The 9,989-nt window shown below is 40.7% G+C and overlaps 1 protein-coding gene across 5 annotated transcripts in view; it reads right to left on the bottom strand.

Annotated features, from left to right (window-relative positions):
- Positions 1-763: 763 nt before the first annotated feature.
- large2 (LARGE xylosyl- and glucuronyltransferase 2) overlaps positions 764-9,989 on the bottom strand; it is a 144,733-nt gene continuing 135,507 nt past the window's right edge. For all 5 annotated transcript variants that reach the window (XM_050071837.1, XM_050072000.1, XM_050072093.1 and 2 more), the window contains 5 exons: positions 9,207-9,370; positions 8,401-8,679; positions 7,646-7,792; positions 7,039-7,234; positions 764-5,062 (listed from right to left, as the gene is read on the bottom strand). In XM_050071837.1, coding sequence (XP_049927794.1) covers positions 4,865-5,062; positions 7,039-7,234; positions 7,646-7,792; positions 8,401-8,679; positions 9,207-9,370 — 984 coding nt within the window. In that variant the 3' untranslated portion in view covers positions 764-4,864. The remainder of the gene's footprint in view (positions 5,063-7,038; positions 7,235-7,645; positions 7,793-8,400; positions 8,680-9,206; positions 9,371-9,989) is intronic.

Here is a 9,989-nt window from a genome sequence, read left to right as displayed (position 1 = left end):
GAGTGTGTTTAAAAGAAGAAACTGAGTAGCAGGTGGCACCTTGTATGGTAGCCTTGGCCACCAGTGTGTGAATAGGTGAATGTGAGTCATAGTGTAAAAAGCCCTTCGAGTGGTCGGATGACTAGAAAGGCACTATACAAATGCAAGTCCATTTACCATGTACAGTAGCAGAAAAAAGAGGAAATACTCATTCTGTTTTTGTAGTTGCATGTTTTCTGTCTTGATATATAGATTTAGTATATATTCTAAATGCCATTTTGAATGTATGTGAGTTGGGAGATATGTTTTCCATACTAAAATAACAGTGGAGAAAAAGTGGAGAAAGCAGCAAACTGTTGCTTAGTTCAGAAATAGGTGTTGACAAACAACATTTCTGGACAAAAGTAATTTATTTTTTAAACAGACTGGAGGGAAATTTATGTTTCCGATTAATTTCTTGTAATTTGCATTTAAACAGGGCAAGAACTATCAGGAGACTTCTGTATTCATCCAAAATAATCTAGTTTGTATTGAAATTTGTTATTGGACCAATTACACACATGGAAGGTTCACAAAGGCTTAAAATCACTGACCTTGGTAAATATTATAAATCCCTGGATATCCTGAGATATTATTTGCTCTGTGGGGGTGAGAATTTAAAAAATCCTCAAGGTTTCAGTAATCCCAAAATAGCATTAATATTACTAAAAGTAATTAAAGTTTAACTGGTGTTTACTGAGGATGCCGTGCCAATGTGGGAAGACAAAGTAAGCCAGACAAAGTGTTAAAAAAGGGCAAATTTATTTAAAGCACTTACATAGAAAAATATGATTGATTTGAATCAACAATAATAAATAGAGTGCCTGACTATCCCCAGGCCCTGTCGGTACAACAGTACAATCAATATCCAGTTTCACAATACAGCAAAGGCACTAGCATTTACCACAATCAACGACAAGTCAATGGAGGCGGCATGGATGGCAGCGGGGTGGGGATGGGGGGTTAGGTCTCTTCCGTTCACACTCACTCTCCACCAAACAAACAGTCTGAGCCTCCATCACACACACCATCACTCATGTACACCACTTGCCAAATCTGACTTATTCTCTGTGGAAATTATACTAGATTTGAATCAATTCTTCCCGACTTGCCTTTCGTCCAAATGCAGGGGGGGGGGGTGTCAAGAAAATAAATGAAGAATGTGGAGGACAAAATAATTGTTTAACACAAATGGTAGTGAGAAGAGTAGAGAGGAGATGAATGATTGAAAACAAAACTAAAATCCTGAGAGGCTATAATGTCACTAAAAGAATAAAGTGTGTCCTCTGCTGGAGGGAAAGACTCCTCTGGGGAGATTGAATATACACAGAACAATGTTTAAATCTGGCCAATAACTTATCAATCTTTTTGATCTGACAGCAGCTCTAGACAAAAAGGTGAGAATCACCAAAATCATAGTCAGTTAAGATGGTAATGTGTTGGTTGGCAGTGTTCGATGGTCAGACCAAGCAAACTACACTGCCATCCTTCACAAAATGTATGTATATATAAAAACAAACAATGAAATTACATAGATTAAAGTCCAACTGAAACTGGTTTACATGTTTTCCTTTGATTGTAGCATACAGATTTGCTCTGTAAATTACAAGTTTGGTGTTTGTGGGAAGGGGATCAGTATCCAAATTTGTACTTTTACATATGTGGTTTAATGGCCTCCTTGTTTGTCTGTATATTAGTTTGTGTGGTTATCTGCATTGTAGATTCAGAACTTCTTTGCACACAGCCCGTCAAAACTCCATTTGCATACAACGGCAAGTGTGACCAACAGGCTTTGAACTGCAGCTAACATTAGCCTCCTAGCTAATGCCTCCTTTTTTGTAATCTCGTGTGACGTACGACCACCTGTTATTGTGAGATTTCAGATTAGTTGCTTAAGTTAATTAGTGCGTAAACTGCAGTCTAAGCATTTTAAAAAAAACACTTGCAGCAGATTCATAGTTTTGTCAGTTTAGACAAAAATTGTTATTTTTCTTGCTGTCAAGCCTTGGCTTGGAAAGTACAGTCTCCACAGGTCCATAATATTGGACCCAAATCCAGCATAGTTTCTAATCTAGAAGAATACTTCATCCCCCAAATGATCATTTGTATATCAATGGCTTACCTGTGTTGGTTGAATTTGTGAATAAAACTTTTGTTTTTCCCACATGACTCCATGGTGAACAAAGAATCCAAACCAGAAAATTCCTGATGAATTGGAGTAAAAGGGCCCACATCTTATACAAAACTATATCAGAATATCCATTTCCAAACACTGACACAACTTGTGCAGTATAATCCAAACAGGGTTTACACTATGGCTGTTAAAATTCCAGAATTATGGCCATATAGAACAACTATTGGACATATGTTTTAAATAACCTACATTTAAACAGCAATAAAAGGAGTCAAAATTAATAACTTGAAAATAAGCTAAATGAAGAAGTGGTCTATTGAACAGAGTGACTAATCACAGGTTTAGTGGCAGACGCGAAGAGGGAAAAGCACTCAGTTTGCCAAGCATTATGTTTGCACTGAAAGTCGAAGTGCCCCGATACGTCAGTTGTTGAGCAGTCACCTAGCCGTTCATACCAGAAGCAAATTGTGAAAAGCCCCATTGGTCAACATTGGCACAGAAAGGAAGTGGGCAGGGGCCTTTGAAAAATCGGCATGCATCAATGTCCACCAAGCCTGTTATTCATTGTCTGGTTCACCATGGTGGTGTGAAGCGTATCTCTGGTCTGTTCTACCAGGAGACCCCTGGTGTGTTGGAGGTCTTCCTCAAGAACGTGATCCGTGAAGCCGTCACCTAACTATACCAGGAACTCTAAGAGGAGGACCGTGATCGCTGTGGATGTGGTGTATGTACTGAAGAGGCAGGGACGCACTCTGTATGGCCTGGACAAAAAGATATGTTGGTAATTAATATCCAAAAATCTGGTCTGTTTATGATTGAGTTTTCTTGGTAACATATCATATAGGTCACACAATGTTTGGCTATTTAATATGCTATTAATTAATTTGGTATATTTCCCAATGGATATTTTGGCCATTGTTATTTTCATCTGCTGGACAACTACATGTGATACCGACCAAAAGCCACCATATGCTGTCTTACGTCAACTCTGAATCCAAGTCTCATACATCCAGTCATATATTCAACACTTCCAAAACACATGCATTTTTGCTTAAACTGTAATATGTGAAACACTTCCGCAAAGCAGTCTCATACATGGGCAAGTAGTGTGCCTGTGCTGTTTATAGGAAAGTGATTTAAACAATTTAATTTATGGTTTGGGAAGTACTAAGCATATGACTGGATACATGAGACTTGGATTACACTGCACGGGTTGTGCGCGAGTTTCTAAACTCATGTTTTGTTACAGTTCTGCAGTTGGACCCCTATGACATCAATTCATGAAGAATGCTTTTTTTTTTTGATTCATCATTCACTGAGGGGGCATGTGGTTAAAACAAACACAAAACTTCACAAATTCAAAGTAACGCTGAGTTAGTCACTGATTTACAAATTATAATTTGGAAGTGACGTATTCCTCTAAGTCTTATTCTTTCAATAATAAATGTGACCTGACTGCAGAAAAGCACAAATTTGTCATTTCAGTTGGACTTTACAAGGTAAAAACAGAGTTATAGGTTAGGTGCTACAGTAGATGGCACATAGAGTATATCCAGTGAATCAGACACATTATAGATGTAATGGCACAAACACAAAAAAAAACCCTAAAAAAAAAAAAAAAGCTCCTGCTTTTCATTCGAGTGTAGCAGTTTAATTTCAGAGTTAACAGCTTCTTTAATAACAACTCACTGTAAGGTGGAAGTGTTGGTCGTGTGAGTTGGTCCCTGTCAGTAATGATATATCTCTTATAATTAGTGGACTTTTGCTTCTTTCAGAGGGATGAATGATGAAAAAAAAAACCTGACAAAATGACCATGTTCTTACGTGAAATCATGTAGTGCAACTCTTTACATGCAAGCAAATATATGATCAAGACAAAAGCAAGGATGACATCGACGACAATCAGTAAGCTTGTTGAAGACGAGCCACATGATGCAGCTGGATCATACTCACACACACATAAAAAGCACATCCCTGAAGCTCACAGAAAATCTGAAATTATTCGCCTGGGACAAGATGGATTCTTTCAAAGAGGTCAGAAAATATAGGAAGGAAAAATAAACTGATTCTTATGTATAGTCGTAATAAGAAACATTGTAAATGGTTGTTATTCATTGGTTCTGATTTACACTGAAAAAAAAAAAGAAAAGAAAATATTAAATATCTCAGTAAATACCATGGAAAGTGATAAGGCTTAAATCTTTCCCCAGTTCGACTGGCCTCACAGACATGTTCCAAATGTAGTCTTCTCTTTTAAATGTTTCTCCAAAACGACACGGGTCCCGTCGTGTCCAGATATTCATGTGGACGGACTGTTTGACAGTGTGTCTTCTGGAAAAAGCCCTGATTGTCAAAACAAGTTGTAAGAATATGGTTGTTAATTCCCGGCCTTAAAGCTAGTCCCGTCAGCATCCATGCTCATCCATGGCCCCTCTCAGCCCAGTCAATCCTGCCTCTAGGTAATCTACTGCCACTTACTCCAGTTGGTCGTCTCTGCGTCTTGTCCTCTTGTCACCTTGAGGTGGCGTCGACTGGAGAATTAATGCACAGGAGCCCAAGAATGTTCAAAAGGGCCATAAAGCTTTACCGTCATTGTTTGCGCTGTGCTGCGATGCAGCCCGCAGTGTAGTGCTGCGTCAGTACATGTCCGAGCTCTCGGGCCTCGTTAGCTTAGAGGCTGCCGGTGTCGCTGGCGCTCAGCAGTTCTGGTCTTTAGATGTTCCTCTGGGCGGTGAGGTACTTGAGAGCGGCCGAGCCGTACTTTCTGGACAGGTCCTGGTGAAACTCATCCTTCAGGGTGTTGAGACAGTTGCGGTAGCTGGAGCTGGAGCGAAACTTGGAGATGTCAAAGCTGGGAGCGTGGGGCATGTGGATCATGAAGGCATTGGGGAGGACCATCAGGTCGTACTCCTGAGGAAAAGCAAAACAAACTGATTGAGACAACAGAACATGAAATAATGAAAAACAATTTAGCTCACGCCTTTTCTCATCTCTAACAATAATTCAGCTTTCACAAACATTCATAAAGAGTTTACTTACTCCCACACAACTGAAAGGTTACTGAAACAAAATGTTATACACTGTTGCATTTCTCATCAGCTTCTTCAGGTTCTCCTCTAAACAAACCCCCACAGCTGTTTAACTTGAATTCCTACAACAGAACTTATCATTCTATCTCAAGGCCAAAACACACCGGCGACAAACGCTATCCATCAAAAAATACGCCCCTATAATTTTCAACAACCCCACACCGGCGGCAGCTAGATGTGCGTCGGTACTCCTAGATGTGCCGCCCCGCAATACTTCATGCCACTGTCCTTTATCCAGCCTCACCGCCCCTGGAATTAAATGCGTTTTACACCCACTTGCTCTCTGCTTGTACATACCAGATTCTGTAGCAGCTCTTTTTCTCTGCTCCTGTGGCAGCTCAACCCCTTTTCCCGCAATTGATGCAAAGGGAAGTCTGTTGCTGTCTCATGTGTGACAAATAATGGATGACGAGAGACTCAGTGAGGTTGAGAAATATCCTGAGCTATAATTCACAACCCCGCCATTATAAAGACAATGGCCAAGAAGATATTGCCTGGTGAGTCATAGCTCTAGAGATCAGCTTTTATGTGAGAAATCAAGTTTAAATAGGGGCTGTCCACACATGATTTTAAGCCAACATAAATGTGGAGGAAGTACACATCTTTCAGTAAAAGTAGTAAAAACTTTGTGTAGTTGTCTGTTGACGAGCTGCAGCGCAACGTGTCCAGTGTATGCTAGGGGCGGCATGATACGATTTTCAGTATAACACCAATGACCTCAAAGCCACATGTATCAGAACACTTACTGTCTATGGCTGCTGTGTTAACTAAGTACAAAACTTTTCCATTAGCTATTAAAAAAAAAAAAATACAGTTTCTATTTGAGTGGCAGAACAAAGATAAGTCCAAGAAGTGCATATCAGACTTATAACATTACATTACAAACTATCTGAAGTGTAGGAAACATTCCCACAGTAAACACATCCATACAGCTCACACTTAAGTTTCTGTATAACAAAACCAAACAAACGCTGATCAGCCATGACATTAAATCCACTGACAGACAAAGAGAATCACAGTGATACGCCATGCCACACCACAAAAACTGCTCAGGAGTAGTCTGAGGAACATGACAAAAAACTCAAGGCATTGACCTGGCCTTCTAATTCTGCAGATCCCAATCTGATTGAGCTATCATAGGACGTTCCAATACCCCAAAGGTCATGTGTCAATGCAGCGACAGGTCAGAGCCAAGTCAAATCCACCTCTGGGCTTCTGACCTGTTGAGGCATGGACACAGGACCTCTGGGGGTGAACTGCCGTGTCCTAGATCAGGGCAAAGATCCTTTAAGTCCTGTGGGTTGCTCGGTGGGGTATGGGCACGTCTCACAGTTGGTCGATCAGAGTGGTCGATCTGTGGAATTTAGAGGCCAAGTCGACACCTTGGGCTCTTTGTCACATTCCTCAGCTGGTGTACTTGATCTGCAGCAGTGTTTGGGTGGGTGGTGTGTGTCAAATGGCATCCACATAAATGCCAGGACTCAAGGTTTTCCAGCAGAGCACTGTATCGTATCAAGCTGATAAATGTTACTCACTTCATCTGTCAGTGGTTTTAATGTTGTGGGATATTTGAGTATATACCACGTTTTAAGACACATGATGACTGGTTGAGAAGATAATGATTAATCACCACGCCACTCAGATTTTAATTCCACTTTGCCCAACAGTTTGGCACATAGCATAGACAATCACAATAAAATACCCACATCAACTTTGGGCGCCTGATGTGGCGCTGATCTTTTACATTTGGACTGTCAAAATCAAGCCCCACCCTCCCTATGCAGCTATTAGACGTACCTGTGCGTCCAGCTCCAGAATATGTGACACCTTGTTCCAGCCAAAGCCTACAAAGCGCTGGTCATACTCTGGACAGTCCCGTCTCACCACAACGTAGGGCTCAAAGTCTGGCTCCCACTCCACCTTATACGGTGTGGTGGCTGTTCGCCATTTGGCATAGTTGGTAGGAGCGTGACCTTTAGGCCACACATGATACCTGGAGAGGCAAGAAGAGAAGGACACAGTTAAAGAGACAAACTGATGACATCATTGGCTGGCACAGTGTTTTTCAATCCATTTATTTTTCCTCAGTCATCAAGCGGCTGTGACTCAGAGGTAGAGCGGGTCGATTCCCGGCTCCTCCAGTCTGCATGCTGAAGTATCCTTGAGAAAGATACTGAAGCCCAAGTTGCTCCCGATGACTGTTCCATCGGCGTGAGTGACTTAAAAAAAAAACTGAGTAGCAGGTGGCACCTTGTATGGTAGCCTCGGCCACCAGTGTATGAATGTGTGTGTGAATGTGACTCGTAGTTTAAAAAGCGCTTTGAGTGGTCAGATGACTAGAAAAGCACTATACAAATGCAGGTCCATTTACCATTTACTGATATGTTTGTTTATGTTCAGGTACCTGAAGGTGTAGAGAGTCCCCATGTCCAGCATGGAGAGCAGTTCAGCTTTGGATTTGGGGAAGGACAGACGGTAACGAAGTGTCTCGAAAGCTGGAACCACCAGTGCCTTCTTAGTGTGAGCCATGTCCAGCTGCACCACAGACCTTCTGCACGGAGGAAACAGGACAGATGATTCACAGGTGAGACGCAGCTTACAAAGGCACAGTGTTCATACTAACGGACACAACTAAAACTGAACCATTCGAATATGGACAAGTAAGAACACAGTATTCATGCCTTAAACTTCTATAAATCAGGCAGAAGGGAATATATTTGTATCATGTTGAATACTATAAAACAAAATCAGAGTCAAAATTATCAGTTATATTTGTTTGTTATCACCAGGATGTACTCATTTTTTAAGTATTTTATCAAGAGGGAAAAACAACATTTAAAAAATATAATAATATAAATAAAAAATAGGAAAACCGGCATATTTTTCCTAAATAAAGCTTAAATGATTTTGAACAGAAGTAGTATCTGCTTTATTGTGAAAAACATTTTCCATTTGGCAAATTAAGCAGATGTATATATTACTCAACAAATGTAGTATATATTTTTTAAATAATTTACTCATCATTATTATTATTATTATTATTATTATCATTAAAAGCTGAACTCCTTACATTACAGTCTAACATTACTGTACTTTCAACTGCAAGTTAGCAGCTCGTTTCAGCTAAGTTTGTGACCTGGAGCACATGGCTGGTCTTACCTGAGGTAATCGTAGAGACCGTACATCGGCAGGAAGTCTACATCAGTCAGAAACACGTACGGCGTGTTAGCATTCTTCAAGGCCACATTCCTCACTAGGTTTACGGGGTAGAACTGGCCCTCTTTGTAGACGATGTGGTAGCCAACGTTCTTGCGGTTCTTGAGGACCTCAGAGGCCTGAGCGTAGCGAAGGAACTGCTGAGCCTCAGCATCGGACATGTAGAGCGCCAGGCTGATGGGGCCTTCCCAGTGTTTACAGATGGCCTCCAGCATCTGCAGCCTGCAAGTGGTACAGATACAGTCACAGGTGTTACTGAGGTAGATGACTAGACTAGACTAACTTTATTCGTCCCAGAGGGAAATTCGTTTCCAGTAACTGTACATTAGATCGATCAGAAAAAATAACTTGACATGGTGTTAAGATTTCCATTTTGTGAATAGATGTTTTTTTTTTTTTTAATAAAATCAAAATGGAGGTTCTTGAAACCTTAACTGCTGTTTCCAGGTTTGAACTGTTAACCTTAGTCATGTTTTAACTGTGAGGTATCTAAAACCGTATTTAAAGTCATGTGACAGTAAAGCTGGTGGCTCTTAAAGTCAGAGTGCTGCAGAACTCAGTCTGACACCCTGAAGCTGTAAAATTATGTCCTCACTTCCAGCATTGACCTGCAGGTATTTTTTTTTTCAAGTGAAATGCTAATCTTTACCTGGTTTATGAACAAAGTGCAACATGAGTCTGACCCAAGTCATTTTTAATTTCATTCCCGACATGCAACAACTAGATAGCTGCTTAAAATAGTCTTGTACCTGTCCATGGAGAGCTGGGCCACCAGCGTGATGTCAGTGTCATCCTCGGTGGGCGTGTACTCGTACTGCAGGAAGTAGAGGTGCACTCGGTGAACAGTGAGTCGTTCCCGGCGGAAGTCGTAACACTGATCGTCCTCGTCCAGCTCCTCCAGAGCTGCCTGCAGCTGAGGAGACAGACAATACTGTTCAAAGCTCTGCGGAAGTCTTTTAAAGTAGCTCTTAGTGCACAAACATCCAAAGCAACAAGACATTTTGGTTCCTTTCCAAGAAGAGCTTTCCTTTGAGACAGAAAATCCTTTGATCATCACGTCCTGTTGCTTCAGACTAGACAAAGTGTATAATAGTTACTCCTCCTCAGTCCAGTTTTGGCACCCTAAACACATCACAACCAATTATACCAATTAAATTCATTTGGATTTTAAGCTAGATTTGGCAAACCTGACAGAGAACTGTGTTTCATGGCAACCACAGTGCTGTGCAAGGGAAAATCTATCACCATCATTATTATCCTGCCAATGACACAATAATGACATTTTGATTTGCAGATCCAGAAGTGTTTCAGTGATTATGATTATGTTTTTGACTATTGGCCAATACAGTGGTGTGAAAAAGTGTTTGCCCCCTTCCTGATTTCTTACTTTTTTGCATGTTTTCTGCACTTAAATGTTTCAGATCATCAAACAAATTTAAACATTAGTCAAAGATAACACAAGTAAACACAAAATGCAGTTTTTAAATGAAGGGTTTTATTAATGAGGAAGAAAAAAATCCAAAGCTACATGG

This window comes from Epinephelus moara, chromosome 1, assembly GCF_006386435.1.
Source record: "Epinephelus moara isolate mb chromosome 1, YSFRI_EMoa_1.0, whole genome shotgun sequence".
Taxonomy (NCBI): Eukaryota; Metazoa; Chordata; class Actinopteri; order Perciformes; family Serranidae; genus Epinephelus; species Epinephelus moara.
Note: the sequence above shows the minus strand (reverse complement) of the source record. Positions and strands in the feature narration are given on the sequence as shown.